Raw genomic sequence first — 19,090 nt, 5'->3', positions numbered from 1 at the left:
GCATTCTTACACTATTGAAATAAGTACATTTTTAAAAACTACACTAAGGGACACAATTTAAAAAAATCGTTCATACTTTCCGGGTCCAACTTGTTCAGTAAAGCTGGGCACACATCTAAAGATTATCTGTCCAACCAGCCAACTAGTTGATTGGTTGGAATGAAAATCTGGTAAGGTATGAAAGCAAATGACAATCAGCAATTTGCTCCCAAATGCCGGAAAAAGGACAAAAACTGTTGTTTGTTAAATGTTTGATTTAAATAATTTGTTCAAACTTGTCTGAACGACCATTTTCATCTGTTTTCTGGCATTTAGGAGCAAATTGCTGATCAGCATTAACTAGCACTATTTTTCCAGTGATAGATTTGGAAAGTTGGCACATGTGCAGATGAGAGCACAGTGCCAGAGTCTTTGCTAGCTCCTGTGCTGCACGGAAGGCACAGTGGTCGGTCCTGGGAACCATATGCACTGCACACCCTGTACCCATGATAGATATACCACTGAATGAGTGTTTAGAGGGGAGGGTGAGGAGCTGAACTCTCCGCCGTTCCCCTACTTCCTCCAGCAACTCAGTTTTTTATTTAGTGAATAAGGAGAGGCACAAAGATTTCTTGGGAGTGCTTGTTCATTTATAGTTTTTTTTTTTTAAATTATATTAGGAATCTCCTTCTGGGATCAGGCTTTTTGAGGAGCAGGTCTATGTCAGCGCTGGCAGCCTGCTCCTTAGGCACCCGTTCTAAACTGGGGGCGATTTTGGAGAGTGAAGCTTTACGTTGCCATCCGATTCCAGTTTCTTTTTTTTCCCAACCAGTTTTCAATAGGAGACACCATCTTGGGAGCAACCCTAGAGCAGGGGGAGGTCCATGCTATGAGATCCCTCCTGTCTGTTTTACTGGAACTGTGACGGCAGACGTCACTTGCTGTGACGTTCTCCAGAGTGCTGATAAGTAGCATCTGCCACATTCTGGGTAGGGCTGGATGGGTGGAAAAGCACTGATGGGGACTGAAGCTGGTTTCTGGTCCTACCCAGTCATTTTGTTTTGTCAATCTTTTAAATATAATGTGCATAATCGTTTGCTGACGTTTCTGAACGCCATCCTAGCTTGTATTGCACTAGAGGGGGGAAGTCTTAAACAGGTATACAGCAGGACCGCAAGAACACTATCATCCGACTGCGTGGCCTTCTAGACCTGACAACAATAGTGACTCCAAGATTGGAATTTACCCAGACAGTCTATGAGATTGCCCACCCCTCATCCCTAGCATTATCTTTAGTATACTTTCCCTCCTCTGGTAGAGGGTCATTGGAGGGTCCTTCCCATGATTCAACCACTTCATTGGCTCAGATAGTGAATTTTCACAGGTAGTCTCCCCACTTTCACATTTCTTAGGCCACTGTCACCTCTCACACAGTGTTGGTCTTGTGGCAGGCAAGGGTAGCATGTAGTCATTCCAAAGGATAAGGCTTCAGTTGCAAAGGTGTTTCTGCCCTCGATTTTTCAGTGTCCCTGAGACTGACTCACAGCATCTGTCTAGGTTTTGAACCTAACAAGGGGGTTGTGGTTCTGTCCTGGATGAGCATTGGCTGCTCTTCATTGTGGCTGTTGGACACAGGGCTCTTGCATCTAGCACGTGCTACCTGATGTTTACGGTTTTTGGTCTCTTGGGTACAACCTCTGCGCCTATCGAACCAGTTAAGCCATATGTTTATTTTTTGGATGCAGCCCAAACTGTTCATTTTCAAACCTAATGGGACCATTATTCCAGTACTTTTGGAGATTAGCTTCTTTCTCCAGGTCTGGGAAATCCTACCTGGTTTGTCAAATCTGCACCTTAGGTTGCTGAACTTTTCCTCACCTTTTTGGGGTTTGAGATTCTGTCTCCCTAAACTGGCCCTCTGAGGGAAGTCTGGGTACCTCCTTGAGATTGCGGTTATTGTCTGTCTGTAACGTGGGCCCGGATAGCTAGCCGGTATTTCCTATGCAGGGCTATCCCTCCTATTATGCTCCGTATTCTCGGAAGGTGCAGGTTTGGCTTTACATTTCTTAAGAGATGTTGGCCTGCCTTAATGCACATCCGTTTATGGTAGGGTGTTTCGATGTGCCCTTGAGGTTGCGCTCCTGGGTGCAGGTTATACTTGCAATGGTCGGGAACGTCCTCACATTCGCGTATGTACATGATGCTGACTTTTCTGTTTGGCTTCTGCAGTACTTGGGCACTGCTCAGGTTTGTGGGAATTTCCATTTTCTATCAGGGACTCTAGGTTGCAAATATGCAATATAGAGGTCAGGCCATCAAAGTCAAATTGCTTTTGGACATCATTCTTGGTTGTGCCATGTTGCGGCCATAGTTCTTGCAGCTCCGCCAGGGGTTCACGGGCTCTTGCTGTTTGATACAGCTATACTCAACTTTCACAGGATGGCTTTCTTTGGGGTTCTTAGTTAGCTCCTGGGCTTGGTAGTTATGCTTCCTGTGTACTTTTCCATAGTTCAGTCAATAGGCTGTTATATTGGGGACTAAGGGCCTGATTCAGAGCCGGACGCTCTGACCAGAGCGCTCACTCTGAATCAGGGCCCTCCTACCTAAAAATGGAGCGGCCTCCTGGCTGCTCGCATAGCTGTGGGTGACCACCCACAGCTTATGCGAGCGGCCAAAAAGATGGTCGCGATGGTCAAGACCATCGGGCTTGCGACGAGACCCTGCGGTAGGGTCTCGCTGCCGCAAGCCCAGGAGTGCTTTTGGCTCTATCAGAGCCAAAAGCACTCCCACTGACATCACTAGTGATGTCAGTGGGGCCGGCTCCAGACGGAAGGCATTCCCATGGGAACGCCTCCGTCTGGGCAGCAACGCCCCCGGCACGCCCACCAAAGGGGGCATGCTGTCAGTCACCATCGACAGCACGCCCCCTTTGGTGCGAGACCTATAGCAACAGCTTGGCTGTCGCTATGCGGGTCTCGCGCATGCGCACGACGGAGCTCCCTCCATCGTGCGCATGCGCAATAGGGCACCATCGACCCGCTTGCGAGCGCTCAGCGTTCGCGAGCGGGTCCGAATTAGGCCCTAAATTTGTTGCTTAACAGGGTGGGCCGTTAGTGTTCGATCCAACCCACTTTACAATTGCAGCTTGTAGTTCAGTGTGGGAATCTCAGCTTCACTTCAGTTGTCGCTTCTTTCTTTTTGTGGATCGGGCTGACTCAGTTTCCGTCTTTCTTTTCTGCAAGGGTAAGTTTCTCCCTTGTCTTTCCTGTTTCAGGAGCGTCTGACCTAGATTCTGGATGTTCAGGTGTTTATATGCTGGGGGTGCCGCATATACAGCCTCAGGTTCTGCCAGTCTCACTTTGGGACCTTAATTTGGTCTTGGTAGTGATTCCACGGGCTCCTTTGAGCCTCTAGAATCGGTGGCTCACTTAGCAGGTGGCTTATCTGCTGTCCATTGCTGCTGCTAGGGCGGTATAGGACAGGACTGTTCAACCAGTGGTTGTGAAACTACAAGTCCCTGCATGCTTTACCAGCCAGTCGGTGGGAGGGTATGCAGGGACTTGTAGTTACACAACAGCTCAAGAGTCATAGATTGGCCAAGCCTGGTCTAGGAGCTGACGGCTCCTTCTGCTAGTTCTCTTCTGCTGCTCTTTTTTTACTCTGACTGGGTGTTGCTCTGCAGTACGCAGTCTTTCCTGGCCACAGTAGTTTCTGGTTTCACCTGACCCAAGAGATGGTGTTCCCGGCTCTGCGAAGTGTGTGGCTCGCTTTTGCTTTTTAAGTAGACTTTTGTCTCTTTGGGTCAGCTGGTGTCTGACACTATCGGGATCATTCTACTCAGGCAGTGAGTGGTTCTCGGGCAACGTGGCTGGGTGCCTTGTTTGCGCAGCTATGCAGGGAGATTCCTTAGGGGTCTTCAACCCGTGGCCTGGCACGTGGAGCTGTTCCACGTGGCCACCGATTGTGTGCAGGCACACCCTACTGTCACCCCATCCAGGCCCATTTCAATACGTGTAGGGCAGACTGCAGTGAGTGCGGTACGCACTACACAATAATAAACACATCGCCGGCTGCGTCGGTGTGTTTGTTTTGGTAGCCAATGAGAGTCAGACAGGGCGCAGGAGCAGGGATTCAGGTGTTTTTTTTTTTTCTTGTGTCTTTGTCCTATATATGTTAGGGGCACTGGCCCTGGATGGGGGGGGGGGCGCTGCATAGGGGGGAGACCACTACTGGGGGCGCTGCATAGGGGGGAGACCACTACTGGGGGCGTTGCATAGGGGGGAGACCACTACTGGGGGCGCTGCATAGGGGGGAGACCACTACTGGGGGCGCTGCATAGGGGGGAGACCACTACTGGGGGCGCTGCATAGGGGGGAGACCACTACTGGGGGCGCTGCATAGGGGGGAGACCACTACTGGGGGCGCTGCATAGGGGGGAGACCACTACTGGGGGCGCTGCATAGGGGGGGGACCACTACTGGGGGCACTGCATAGGGGGGGACCACTACTGGGGGCACTGCATAGGGGGGGACCACTACTGGGGGCACTGCATAGGGGGGGACCACTACTGGGTGCACTGCATAGGGGGGGAAGTTATGGGATGTTTGAGGATGGGGGCAACTATCTGGCATAATGAATGGAGGAGAAGGGACACTCATGGGGAATAATTATAATTGTGGGAGGAGGGGGTACGTTCTGGGACCTAATTAAAATTGTAGATGGGGCCAGTTATGGGGCATAACTGTGTGAGGAGGGGGCAGAGTCTAAGTACTGCAGTATAGCTTAGTAGCCCTCGGGGGCTTCGTTGAATTTTTTAATGTGGCCCACACTGTCTTAAAGGTTGAAGATCCCTGCCGTAGTCCTTCATGCACTTCTTGATTCACTTTTCTCGGTTCAACACATTACGGCCCTGGCTGCCAGTTTTGGGTGTAATGTTTGGCTGCTGCGTAACCCACCCACCCTCTACTCCTCAAGACTTGCTTTGGAAATTCCCACAGTCTGCAGTAATCCCCAGATAGGACGGAAGGGGAAAGAAGATTTTTTTTGTTCTTCCTGTAAATTAATTCCTATGTCCATCTGGGGGACACTGCATATCCTCCCTCATTGTTTATTGTGTTGTTAAACATGGAGTTCTCCTTTTGACTTTGTTAGATACATTACGGAGTTGCTGGAGAAAGCGGGATGGCTCCAAAAGATTAACGATCTACTCCTCAGTCTCCACTCTAAATCCAAAGTTTGCAGTGTCCCCCAGATGGATTAGGAGGAATTCATTTTACGGTGAGTGCAAAAAAACCTTCAATTTTAAACCCAGGTCCAGAAGATGACTCTAAGCAAGTGTGTAAACTCATTTATGTGCCGCAATGCCAAAAAAAATTATTCAAACATCAGATCTGTGAATCATGAAAGTTCCCATTTTACTAGAAAAATGATCTGCAAGTCGGCTGATTGTTACCATACATTAATATACAACCCCGATTGGGCGGTGAAATCTAACATTTTGGATAACCTGATTCACCTATTCCGATCACTTTTTGGTCGGAATTGGAAATCTGTGACATTTTTTTTTACACAACCATCTGCAAAATGCAGAATTGCCTTAATTGATTGCTGATGTATGGGCCCCTTAACACGAATTACCTCCAAATGACATGTGTTTCCTAAAGACTGTATTATATTATAACATCCAGCCCAAGTTGATCTTGCACCCAGGGCAGACATGCACATGAGGAAGCTGATGTCACAGAATGGGAGGAGCCAATATAAAACGTATACATATACTATAACTAGCTGTTGCCCGCAGGCCCACAATGAAATCGCTTCTGCCAAAATGTATTTTTTATTCGGGGTGTTGTAGTTGTATTGCTTTGCCCACATGACCAGCAGTGCTATACAGACTGGTGGCAGCAGCACCTTCACCTACCACACACTAATGTCACTGTGTGCCCTATGCACAGACTGCTATGTAGCCTAGCCTATTCAAGTGAACGCGGGCCCAAAGCACCTCTTCCCCTCATCCCTTACTGGCGGTGCCATGGTGCCACACTTATCTCTTTTGTTTTTGTTATTACTCAGCTTTAACTTGAGGAATTGATACAAAACAAAGTGCAGGTTATGTCTAGGAGTTTCCACTACAAAATAATGCAGCTTTAATGAAAATAGGTTGAGTAGTTTTTGCGCTAACTTGGAACAGACACAATGTTCTTATTATATTAGTATAGATAAATACAAGAATATGCTATTTAGCACATACTGCATTACATTCCAGAAAGTTATTTTCCACACCTTACAAATCAGGCAGTATTTATTATATGACATAACAAGGCATGATTTTGGAACCCTATATAATCAGGCTACTACCTGGATACGCTGTAGCTAGCTTGGGACAGCACTGACAATAGTTTAACATTGGTGTGACACCATCTGTTTTGTAATTATAACATGGCAAATGTTTGAAACAATTGTCATACCCCATTATTAGTTATTTGTTTAGAAAAATTAAAATTTTTAATTTCAGCTTAAAATAAATAAAACTTTCAGAAAGTGCTATTAACCCTTTGGCTGCAGGGTAGCAATATATTGTCATTTGTTTGAGGAACTCTAAGTGCAAGCATGAGGGGACATTTTACACCAATGTGTTGGTAGCTACAGAGTATGTTGGCTGCTAGAAGTGTAATTCAGATAAAAATGCGGTGGTGAATCCAGCTGAAGCAAGTCTCAAATTATCTGAAAGTAATGTAATAAACCTAACTGTTAATGTCAGACAAAGATATTTTACCTTATTTAAATGCAATTAATAAGTATAATCACATGACAGGCATGATATCTGTATATCTATCAGTTCTATGCTATTTATAGTCTCACCTCATCTACAAAAAAAGTGCCTGGGTTTAGATTTAGGCTGTCATGCACAACGCCCTATGGCCCTATCATCACTTAACAGACAAACATGGCAACATACAGAGACTGAAAGCCTAATAAAAAATATTTGCTAAGCTATTGTTCACACTCTTACTTTTCTTTCTCAATTTCCATGGACAGGCGTTTCATATCAGTGTCCTTGAAATCATAGGGCAGGCTGTCACTGAACATGCTGAAGCTTGGCACATCTACAGGAGGCACAGAGCTGCTGCTGGTTCCTGCTGCTTGCTGGAAAGGTAATTACTTACTTTTAGAACAATTCCAAATTTTAGAAAAGAAGAAAATGAATAAATAAAATTATAAAATAATCCCAACGATAACAATGTTCTGGGGAAAAAAAATGCTATTCTCACAGTTGTTGAGCAGATAGATGCTAGGTCCAGGAAAGCTTGGCAAAAGTTCATCACCTTTGTAGACCAATGGCATTCTCAGGCCAGGTGATCACGTAATAACTACCCCATACTCATACAGTGCTAACATTATTAGCTGCGCACTAATATGTTACTCTCTGCACAGGCTACATAGTAATCAGAGAAATATCTGTATTACACTTAGCTATACTTATTGACAGGTTAGGTTAATGTTGAGTTTGTCTGTGGTTAATAGTAGCTGAAGGAAAAAGCTTATATCCCTGCATTCCCACGACTAGGCACAAGACAGAGAATGTCCTTGAAACAGCAATAATTATCTTCATCTATCCTTTTCATCAGTGTTCACTTCTATGAACTCGGTTTAAATTGTGCCCACACTTGAATACTGCTCAGTAAATATTATGTGTGGCACAATTGCTGCTTTAAAATGACATTTGAGGGCAAAGAATAAAATGCACTTTTCATACCCCAATCCCCTTTAGCACTGCACCCTAAAATTCACCAGGCATTGAATAAGTGATACAAGGCCAAATACAAAACTTTCTGCCAAACACTACGACTCTGTAAGGCAATGTTATCCAGTCTATAATGATTTATATAAGGTGTACTATGCTTGGGGTTTTTTACTGTGGCAAAGAAGGCCATTTATGCAATGGTACCAAAGTGAGGCGATGGAAACGATTAGCCCAAACGCCATGACGGCTGACTCATCAGCCATAGTATGCTCCTGACAAGGGTGCCTGAGTGCACGGAAACGTGTTGAGCCATTTCATCAATAATTATACTGAAGGGAATTTTTCAGCTGACAGCTACAGCACGGACCTTCAGCTCTCAACCATCCAGCTGCCAGTGTGGTCCGTGACTGCCTCCCTTACATTGCCTTATTCCAACTGCACCGGCAAAAGTTGTTCCAGATTGACCGGTGCACAGGCAGTCACACATCACAGCTTACATCTATGTGGTGATAGCGGAGGACCCACAGGATCCCAACTGCTTACTGCTTTTATTGAGTCTTTTTATGTGAGAGATTCACAATATATCACCTTATATGTACAAATAGTTGTATAAAATAGCATTTTTTTATATTAATAAATCACTTTTAAATTTTGCGGGACTACATGTGGTGACGATCGAGCAGCCAATTCCATTTTTGTAATATTTTTGACTTTTTTTCACTATATTCTTAATTGGCAGCAGCGCACCTCCACCCAGGTTACTCTGGGAGCGCCATTTTCTTTCTTATAGTATGGACCAGTTCATCAGCAGGCACTAAATACCAAGCTTGTGTGACCTTCCATAGACTTGCTATTTATGCATATATACAAGTATCTTTTGTCCAACTCACACATTTGCCAAGCTACTGAAATGATATACAATTTCTGAGTAAACACACACAAAAAACCATCTGAAATGATCTTTAGTCTGTAGACTATAATCTCCTTCTTTATAGGGATAACCCAATGTCAGGATTCAGTATCCCAACAGTCATTCAATTAACAATTATCTACAGCTATACAGAGAAGACAGTGAAGATAAATCAATGTCCACATTCTATAAAAAAATGATGTCCTTTATCAATGCTACTGTTATTTATAGCTCTTAACTATACTTCTATATTTTTAAAAAAAGTATTCTGCTGTTGCTCTTATTTCAAGAGTCATGCAGTGACTGGGACATAGTGGAGAACACAGGGTTGTTGACGGGATGTTATGTGTTTAGGATTTGGTTATGGCTATGTTTAGTGCGTCAGGAAGATTAAATTCAGCACATCTCCAGTATACCTATTTAGAGTTATTAGAATTTTTTATACATAACTTTTACCAATGTAATGTACAAAGTGACAATGAACAGGACATTGTAACTCAATAACTCATAATGAACTAAAGCTATTATGGTAAAGAATCACAGGGGTTAAAAGAAATACCAATTGCCCAGCCTTAGAAAAGAACCGGTCATCATGGATTGGATTCTAAGACTTAAATGGATGAGAACTTGGTGGCAGAATAGGAAACAGAGTTGTAGTAAATGGAATGCAGTCTCAGGAGGGAACTGTTACCAGTGGTGTACCCCAAGTTTCTGTACTTGGACAAGTACTTTTTAATATCTTTGTTGGTGACATCGCAAATGGTTTAAAGGGAAAGTATGTCTTTTTGCAGATGATACAAAAATATGCAACAGGGTAGACACACCAGGAGGGGTAAGATGGAGGATCTAGGTAGACTAGAGGAATGGTCAAGAACATGGCAACTACAGTTTAATGCTAAAACATGCAGAAACCATGCACTTGGGTCTCAAGAACCCAAAAGATAAATATAGTATTGAGGGTACTCTAATGGAAACTGCAGAGGAGGAAAGAGATCTAGGACTCACTATTTCAGGTGACTTAACCACTTAACTGACGAATTCTTTTTCCAAAAACTGCTCCAAAATTGTCGGTTTCTTTTGTGATTGAATTAGGTCACGAACATAATTTTAAACTTATCCATCACTATTTTATTTTTAAAAAATATTTTTTTAAAACACAGTATAACATAAAAATAGCAATTTTTATGTTATACTGTAGTGATGGCCACTGACGGCTGTAGCATCGATGGTTCAACCATCAATTGTTTCGCGATTGGTCGAGATCTGTGTAGACCACAACTGCCGATGTTTCCAAAACATCGTTTGAGGGTTACCATTGATGGTCAGTTGCCATCCTTAATCAGAGGCTCTGCGATATCCATCAAGAGATATATAGATATATATATATAAAAATCACAGGGGCTCTGCACTCACCATAATAACTAATAATAAACATTATAAACAGTGGGGTTTTAGTTCATGAATTGATCAATGCATTTAAGCTTGCAGCCCATCGTCACGGGACCCCACTTTACTGCAAGTCCCTACTCTATTGCTCAGAATTATAACATGGACACAGCCATCACATTAGTGTTAAACTCAGGGTATGCTATCAAGGTTTAAAGCTCATATTTAAACAATGTGGTCTAGGAATGGTGAGTGCCGTGGATTAGTGAGAGATAGATAGATATATATATATATATATATACACATACATACATACACACATATATATATTTATATACATACACACACACACACATATATATACACATACATACACACACATTATATATATATACATACATATATATATATATATATATATATATATATACACACACACACACACACACACACACACACATATATATATATATATATATACACACATTTTTTTTTTACAATTGTTTATATACAGTCAGGTCCATAAATATTGGGACATTGACACAATTTTCAGATTTTGTCCTCTATTCACCACCACAATGGCTTTGAAATGAAACAAACAAGATGTGATTTAACTGCAGACTTTCAGATTTAATTTGAGGGTAATTACATCCAAATCAGGTGAACGGTGTAGGAATTACAATGGTCAAAAGTAATGGGACAAACTAAACAATCCTTATGGTGCATACACATGGTCAGATTTTTCCTTCAGATATGAACGATAACGATTTAAAAATCGTTCAGTCGTTCATATCTGAAGGAAAATCTGACAAATCTGAAGTACCTGAACGATGGACGATGAACGATGCGCATTGCCGATGGTCAGATAACGATATCTGACATCTTATGTGTTTGCAGTCAGACTTGGACGATTCCATTCATTTTAATGCAGTCAAAAATCGTTCAAATCGTTCAATCGACAAATCTGACACATCTGAGAAATCTGACCGTGTGTATGCTCCATAAATCTAACTTTCACTTTTTATTACTTCGTTGCAAATCCTTTGTAGGCAATTACAGCCTGAAGTCTGGAACGCATAGACATCACCAGACGCTGGGTTTCATCGCTGGTGATGCTCTGCCAGGCCTCTACTGCAAATGTCTTCAGTTCCTGCTTGTTCTTGGGGCATTTTCCCTTCAGTTTTGTCTTCATCAAGTGAAATGCATGCTCAATCGGATTCACGTCAGGGGATTGACTTGGCCATTGAATAACATTCCACTTTTTAGCCTTAAAAAACTCTTTGGTTGCTTTTGCAGTATGCTTCGGGTCATTGTCCATCTGCACTGTGAAGCGCCGTCCAATGAGTTCTGAAGCATTTGACTGAATATGAGCATATAATATTGCCCGAAACACTTCAGAATTCATTCTGCTGCTTTTGTCAGCAGTCACATCATCAATAAATACAAGGGAACCAATTCCATTGGCAGCCATACATGCCCACGCCATGACACTACCACCACCATGCTTCACTGATGAGGTGGTATGTTTTGGATCATGAGCAGCTCCTTTCCTTCTCCATACTCTTCTCTTCCCATCACTCTGGTACAAGTTGATCTTTGTCTCATCTGTCAATAGGATGTTGTTCCAGAACTGTAATGGCTTTTTTAGATATTGTTTGGCAAACTCTAATCTGGTCTTCCTGTTTTTGTGGCTCACCAATGGTTTGCATCTTGTGGTGAACCCTCTATATTCACTCTTGTGAAGTCTTCTCTTGATTGTTGACTTTGACACATATACATCTACCTCCTGGAGAGTGTTCTTGATTTGGCCAACTGTTGTGAAGGGGTTTTTCTGCACCAGGGAAATAATTATTTTGTCATCCACCACAGTTGTTTTCCGTGGTCTTCCGGGTCTTTTGGTGTTGCTGAGCTCTCCGATGCGTTCTTTCTTTTTAAGAATGTTCCAACAGTTGATTTGGCCACACCTAATGTTTCTGCTATCTCTGTGATGGGTTTGTTTTGATTTTTCAGCCTAATGATGGCTTGCTTCACTGATAGTGACAGCTCTTTGGATCTCATATTGAGAGTTGACAGCAACTGATTCCAAATGCAAATGTCACACCTAGAATCAACTCCAGACCTTTTACCTGCTTAATTGATAATGAAATAACGAGGGAATAGCCCACACCTGTCCATGAAATAGCTTTTGAGTTGATAGTCCCATTACTTTTGGCCCCTTAAAAAGTGGGAGGCACATATTGAAACTGTTGTAATTCCTACACCATTCACCCGATTTGGATGTAATTACCCTCAAATTAAATCTGAAAGTCTGCAGTTAAAGCACATCTTGTTTGTTTCATTTCAAAACCATTGTGGTGGTGAATAGGCGACAAAATCTGAAAATTCTGTCAATGTCCCAATATTTATGGACCTGACTGTATATATTGGCCGATCACTGTGGCCAGCAGTGATCGGGACACATGGGCACTTGGGGAGGCGGAGCTGAGGCCGGAAAAGAGTGGGCGGGGGCGGCGGAGGACATGGCAGCAACCGCTGCTATCAGAGCCGCTGCTCCTGCTCCTACACAGTGATCTCACTGATCACTGTGACTGTATTCTGGAGCCGCAGCGGGTGGGTGTCCCGCTAGCGTCCCGGAGACATAGCAGCGGCGGCGGCTACCAGTGCCGCCGCTGCTGCTCGTACACAGTGATCTCACTGATCACTGTGTTCCGGAGCCGCAGCGGGTGGGTGTCCCGCTAGCGGCCCGGAGACATAGCAGCGGCTACCAGAGCCGCTGCTACGGCTTCTGACGGTCCGGCTGCCCGATCTCTGCTGGCCACAGTGATCGGGTCACAGCAGCAGCCACAGCTACATGAGCCGTGGCTGCTGCTTCTAGGGGGGTGCTGCCGGGGCCCGATCACTGTGTCCAGCAGTGATCGGGACACAAAGGAGGGGGAGCCGCAAATTGTAGAGGGACCAGCAGGTCCCTCTGAGGTGGGCGGCTGCTGGAAGTTAACTTCCAGCAAGCTGCCCACTGTGTGTTTCTGACTGGTCGTATCAGATACGACCATGTCAGGGAAAGCCCACTCTGGTATGGTCGTATCTGATATGACTGTGCCAGGCAAGTGGTTAAAGGAAGGTAAGCATTGTAACAAAGCAATGAGAAAGGCAAGTCAGATGCTTGGTTGCATAGGGAGAGGAATCAGTAGTAGGAAGAAAGAAGTAATAATGCCACTGTATAGGTCATTAGTACGGCCTCATCTACAATACTGTGTTCAGTTCTGAAGGCTGCATCTACAGAACAATATAAATACATCAGAGACTGTACAAAGAAGGGCAACTAAAATGGTGCATGGCCTACATCACAGAACTTACCAGGAAAGACTAAAATATCTCAATATGTATAGTCTGGAGCAGAGAAGGGTAATGGGGGGACATGATAAAAACTTTCAAACATATCCTGGGTTTTAACAAGGTGCTGGAGGGAGACATTCTTCAAAAGAAGAGAAGTACTAAAAACACGAGGACATTCACTGAGCCTGGAGGGCGGGAGGTTCTGAGGAAAAATTACCGTATATACTCGAGTATAAGCCGACTTTTTCAGCACATTTTTTGTGCTGAAAAAGTACCCCCTCGGCTTATACTCGAGTGAAGTGTAGCGCTGACCGGACGGAGTTCGATCAGCGCTACACAGCACAAACACACAGCCGCCGGAGCCGGCAGCTGTGTGTTTGCTGTAATCAGCAGCCGCTGAGAGTCTGTCAGACTCTCAGCGGCTGCTGCTGCTCCCTCTGCGGGAGCCATCTTCCGGCTCCCGCAGTGGGTAATGGGAGACACGTCGTCATGACGACGTCTCTCCCATGCAAAGCGGCCGGAGGAGCGGATAGCGGCGGGACCAGGAGCGGGAGTTTCAGGTAAGTGATTTTTTTTTTAAATTCTTATCACATCTCTCTCTACTGGGGGGGGGACTACAGGGGGCACTACCAGTGGGCGATTACTACAGGGGGCACTAAACGGGGGGATTACCACTGGGGGAACTACCAGGGGAGGATTACTACAGGGGGCACTACCACGGGGGGGATTACTACAGGGGACACTAAAAGGGGGGATCACCACTGGGGGTACTACCAGGGGGTGATTACTACTGGAGGCACTGAAAGGGGGGATTACCACTGGGTGCACTACCAGGAGGGATTACCACTGGGTGCACTACCAGGGGGAATTACTACTGGGGGCACTACCAGCTGCTGCCATTTCCCACACTAGGCTTATACTCGAGTCAATACGTTTTCCCAGTTTTTTTGGGTAAAAGTAGGTACCTCGGCTTATATTCGGGTCGGCTTATACTCGAGTATATACGGTACTTCACGGAAAGGGTAGTGGATAAGTGGAATAGCCTCCCAGGAGAGGTGGTAGAGGCTAAGACAGAAGAGCAATTTAAACACATTAAGATTTCCTATGCAGTAGTAAAGTACCGTAAAGGCTGTTTTGTTGGTAATTTCCAGAAGCTTTTGCTTGGCTCTGCGCTCAGACTCCCTGGCCTCTTGTAGATCTTGTTTCAGCTGTTCTGCTTCTTTGGATCTTGGAGAAAGGGAGAGAGTCAAGCATGAAAACTACTAAGCTAAATGCAAATGCAGAATTTTGTTCTAAACTTACTACCAAAACGGCAACTCACCCAGATTTTGGACCAAAAAGGGATATTACACATTCCAGATATTGTTTCCCCGATTGAAGCTTTCTTATAGGGGGAACTTAAATTCTCGGCTGCATCCGCAGAACAGTGGCAAGTCAGACACCAACAATGCTAATTTTACTGTACCCCATAGACCAAATAAGCAATGTGTGGCTACCATAGGGATGTGCAGAGCTAAACATCGCGTCTGCACATCGCTGAGTTAAATATCTCCCTTATACCACTTTCATACAGAAAAAAGCCAAAAAAATGTTTTTTTAGCTGGCTATTGATGCACAGGTTTTTTTGCAGGTCCCAGTCTGTATCCCCCTTGTCACAGAAAAGCAAATTCGCGGGTCAAGCATTTTGACCCGATAATTTGCGAATCAACATGGGTATTTCTTCTGTGTGAAAGGGTCAACCCGGATGGCAATTCCTGGGATTCAGACCCTGGTCTCTGTTGTGTCCAGTACAGGAAAAAAATTGTAAAGATACATCTTTATGAGGAAGAGGGGAAAAAAAACTCACACGACCAGGGTGGCAGCTCTGTCTGGTGCCGCAGGTTGTGCATGGCAGTTCTAAGAAGTGAGTACTTAAAAAAAAATAAACATATAATCATCTTTAAACAAATCTTTGCTCCTCCCCTTCTATATCTATTCCGCTATTTGTTTAATCAAGCCCCACAGGACAGAACCAGAGAATCTAAACCAAGACAGACAACACAACCATCCCCGAATATAAGTGACTTTGTTAGACTTAAGAAAAAAGTGGGTACTAAACCCAAAGCAGCAGACATGAACCACAATTAATGTTTTATTTTTACACATTCAGTTTATTTTTATTTTTCTACAGCACTTGGTTATCAGATACGGCATACTGTGACTCCTGTCCACTAAATTGGTTCTAATCATTTGTTTTACAAAAACAGAGATATGGAATAAAGTTTAAATTAATAAATATAATTGAGTTACAAAGTGAAGTAAAGTGACATAAAAACAAGAGATATGGTAAGAACTTACCTTTGTTATCTCTGTTTCTACGAAGTCCATAGGGTCCACAGGGTTGACCTTGGGGTTATAGCTGGAACAGGATCCATGGGCACCACACAGTTAAGCTTTTAGCTCCCAGGATGCACTTGGGTCCTCCTCTATACCCCACCCCCGAGCCACAGGCACCTCAGTTGGTAAGCAGCCTAGGCCGGAGGAGAATATGGAACAGAGAGAAGGAAGACTGGAACACACAAGAAACCATACTCACAGCAATAGGAGACGGAAAACCGGTGACCAGCCACACAGCCCATTTGAAGCCAGGTGCGTCAGGGCGGGCGCCCTGTGGACCCTATGGACTTCGTAGAAACAGAGATAACAAAGGTAAGTTCTTACCATATCTCTTGTTTTCTACTTTAGGGTCCATAGGGGGTCCACAGGGTTGACCTTGGGGATGTCCCAAAGCAGTTCAACTAAGGGCGGGGACGCTCCTGTGCTGAAAGGAGCACCCGGCGCCCAAAGGAAGCATCCTGAGAGGCGAAGGTGTCAAACGCATAGAACCTCAAAAACGTTTGAATAGAAGACCATGTGGCCGCCTTACACAGCTGAACAGCAGAAGCGCCACGTCTAGCAGCCCAAGAGGGACCCACAGAACGAGTGGAATGAGCCTTAACAGAGGCTGGCACAGGTAAACCCTCTTGTGCATAAGCCTCACAAATAACGGAACAAAGCCAACGGGCTAACGTTTGTTTGTTGGCAGGCCAACCCCTCTTGTGAAAACCAAAGAGGATAAACAAGGAATCAGACTTCCTAACCGAAGCCGTCCGGTCTACATAAATTCTAAGCGCCCGGACCACATCTAAGGAAGTCTCACCAGCTGAAAGATCAGGGGACTGAAAAGCTGGCACAACAAGTTCCTGATTAATGTGGAACTTCGAGACCACTTTGGGCAAAAACTCAGGACGAGTGCGGAGCACCGCTCTGTCCTGGTGAAAAATCAGGAAAGGAGGGCGACAGGAAAGCGCCCCCAATTCAGACACCCTCCTGGCCGAAGCAATTGCCAGGAGAAAAACCGTCTTAAATGTCAGCCACTGGAGCTCCACCGCCTCAAGAGGCTCAAACGGAGGACCCTGCAGGACCCGTAGCACCACCGTCAAGTCCCAAGGAGCCACAGGAGGCACAAAGGGAGGCTGGATCCTGAGAACACCCTGGAAAAAGGTGTGAACGTCTGGTAGTATTGCAATCCGCCGTTGAAACCACACGGACAAGGCGGACACATGAACCTTCAGAGATGCAAGGCGTAAGCCGAGATCCAATCCTGACTGAAGAAATTCCAAGATCCTAGAAACTCGGAACACCTGAGGATCATAATGTCTGGACTCACACCACTGAAAGTAAGTGTGCCACACTCTGTGATAAATCCGTGCTGAAGCAGGCTTGCGTGCCCGGAGCATGGTACCAATAACCGAACTGGAGAAGCCCCGAGACCTCAAGACGGCTGTCTCAAGAGCCACGCCGTCAAAGACAGCCGACCCAGATCCGGGTAAAGGCAGGGCCCCTGAGACAACAGGTCCCGACGCTGAGGAAGAAGGTACGGAGCGTCGATGGAGAGGCTCCTGAGATCGGAGTACCAAGGACGTCTGGGCCACGCCGGAGCTACCAGCACGAGCATGCCGCCGTCCTGCTTGAATTTCCGCAGAACCCGAGGAAGCAGGGATAGCGGAGGAAACAGATACGCCAGGTGAAACGTCCATTTCACCGACAGCGCGTCCACCAGACTTGCGCCTGCGTCTCTTGTCCTTGACCCGTAAACGGGCAACTTGTGATTGTGACGGGAGGCCATCAAGTCCAGCTCCGGCAGTCCCCACCTGTCCACGAGTAGCTGAAACACCTCTGGGTGAAGCGACCATTCCCTGGGATGCACGTCGTGACGGCTGAGGAAGTCCGCCTCCCAATTGAGGACTCCGGGGATGAAGATCGCCGAGATCGCCGGAATGTGACCCTCCGCCCAAGTCAGGATACGAGACACCTCCGACATCGCTGCCTGACTGCGAGTTCCGCCTTGGTGGTTGATATACGCCACCGTGGTGGCGTTGTCGGACTGCACCTGTACCGCCCTTCCGTGAAGAGCGGGGCCGGACGACTGCAGGGCCCTGTATACTGCCAGCAGTTCCAGGATGTTGATGGGGAGAAGTGCTTCTTCCGCTGACCAACGACCCTGAAGCGACAAAGAGCCAGTCACTGCCCCCCAACCCCGGAGACTGGCATCCGTCGTGAGCAGGACCCAGTCCGGGATCCAAAATGGGCGCCCCTCGACCAGATGAGCTGTCTGAAGCCACCAAGCCAAAGATTGCCGAACGTCCGGAGACAACACCAGCATCTGAGAGCGGATCCGGTGAGGTAACCCGTTCCATTCTGATAGAATCAGCCCCTGCAGGGGCCGGGAATGGAACTGGGCAAATTCCACCATGTCGAATGTCGACACCATGGACCCCAGAACTCTCATAGCCGAATGGACCGACAGGCGGCAACGGCTCAGGCAACTGTGTATCCGCAGCTGTAGGGAGGCGACCTTCTCCGGAGTCAGGAAGATCCTTTGCTGACGCGAATCCAGCAGGGCTCCCAAATGAACCATCCGCTGAGATGGAATCAGGGAGGACTTTTTCCAATTTATCAACCACCCGTGTGCTTGCAGGCAAGCGATCGTCAGGTGGAGATGTTGAAGCAGTACCTCCGGGGAGCTCGCCAGCAACAGGAGGTCGTCCAGATACGGCAGCAGCCGTACATTCTGGTTCCGAAGATGTGCGGCCATGACCGCCATAATCTTCGTGAACACCCTCGGTGCCGTGGAGAGACCAAAGGGTAGCGCCCGGAACTGATAGTGGTGTTGAAGGATAGCGAACCTCAGATACCGCTGGTGTGAAGATGCTATCGGAACATGGAGGTAGGCGTCCTGGATGTCCAGGGACACCATGTAATCCCCCGGTTCCATCGCCAGAATGATGGAACGTAACGTTTCCATCCTGAACTTGGGAACTCTGAGGAATTTGTTCAGAGACTTCAAGTTGAGGATAGGGCGATGAGAACCATTGGGTTTCTGCACCAGAAACAGTGACGAATAATACCCCGTCCCTTGTTGTGATAGAGGAACGGGAACAATGACCCCTGCTTTCAGCAAGGACTCTATAGCCTCCTGAACCTGTAACGCCTTGGTCTTGTCCGGAGAAGGACTTGTGCAGAAAAACTGGTGGGGTGGTCTGTGCCGAAAAGACAGGGCGTACCCCTGGGAGACCACTTGTCGAACCCAGGCATCCGTGGTGGTATTGTGCCAGCACTGGGCAAATAGAAGAAGTCGGCCTCCCACTCTGAGGTCCCCCAGAGGGAGGCCCGTCCCATCAGGCCGCAGGTTTATCTTCCTGCTTGGAAGAAGGGCG

The 19,090-nt window shown here is 46.1% G+C and overlaps 1 protein-coding gene across 4 annotated transcripts in view; it reads right to left on the bottom strand.

Moving 5' to 3' along the window:
- The window catches only part of NF2 (NF2, moesin-ezrin-radixin like (MERLIN) tumor suppressor), a 116,783-nt gene that overhangs the window by 16,966 nt on the left and 80,727 nt on the right, over positions 1–19,090 (bottom strand). For all 4 annotated transcript variants that reach the window (XM_088443531.1, XM_088443529.1, XM_088443532.1 and 1 more), the window contains 2 exons: positions 14,474–14,579; positions 6,992–7,125 (listed from right to left, as the gene is read on the bottom strand). In XM_088443531.1, coding sequence (XP_088299657.1) covers positions 6,992–7,125; positions 14,474–14,579 — 240 coding nt within the window. The remainder of the gene's footprint in view (positions 1–6,991; positions 7,126–14,473; positions 14,580–19,090) is intronic.

This window comes from Taudactylus pleione, unplaced genomic scaffold, assembly GCF_031769625.1.
Source record: "Taudactylus pleione unplaced genomic scaffold, aTauple2 ptg000330l, whole genome shotgun sequence".
Taxonomy (NCBI): Eukaryota; Metazoa; Chordata; class Amphibia; order Anura; family Myobatrachidae; genus Taudactylus; species Taudactylus pleione.
This window is presented reverse-complemented; position numbering and strand designations above follow the sequence as displayed.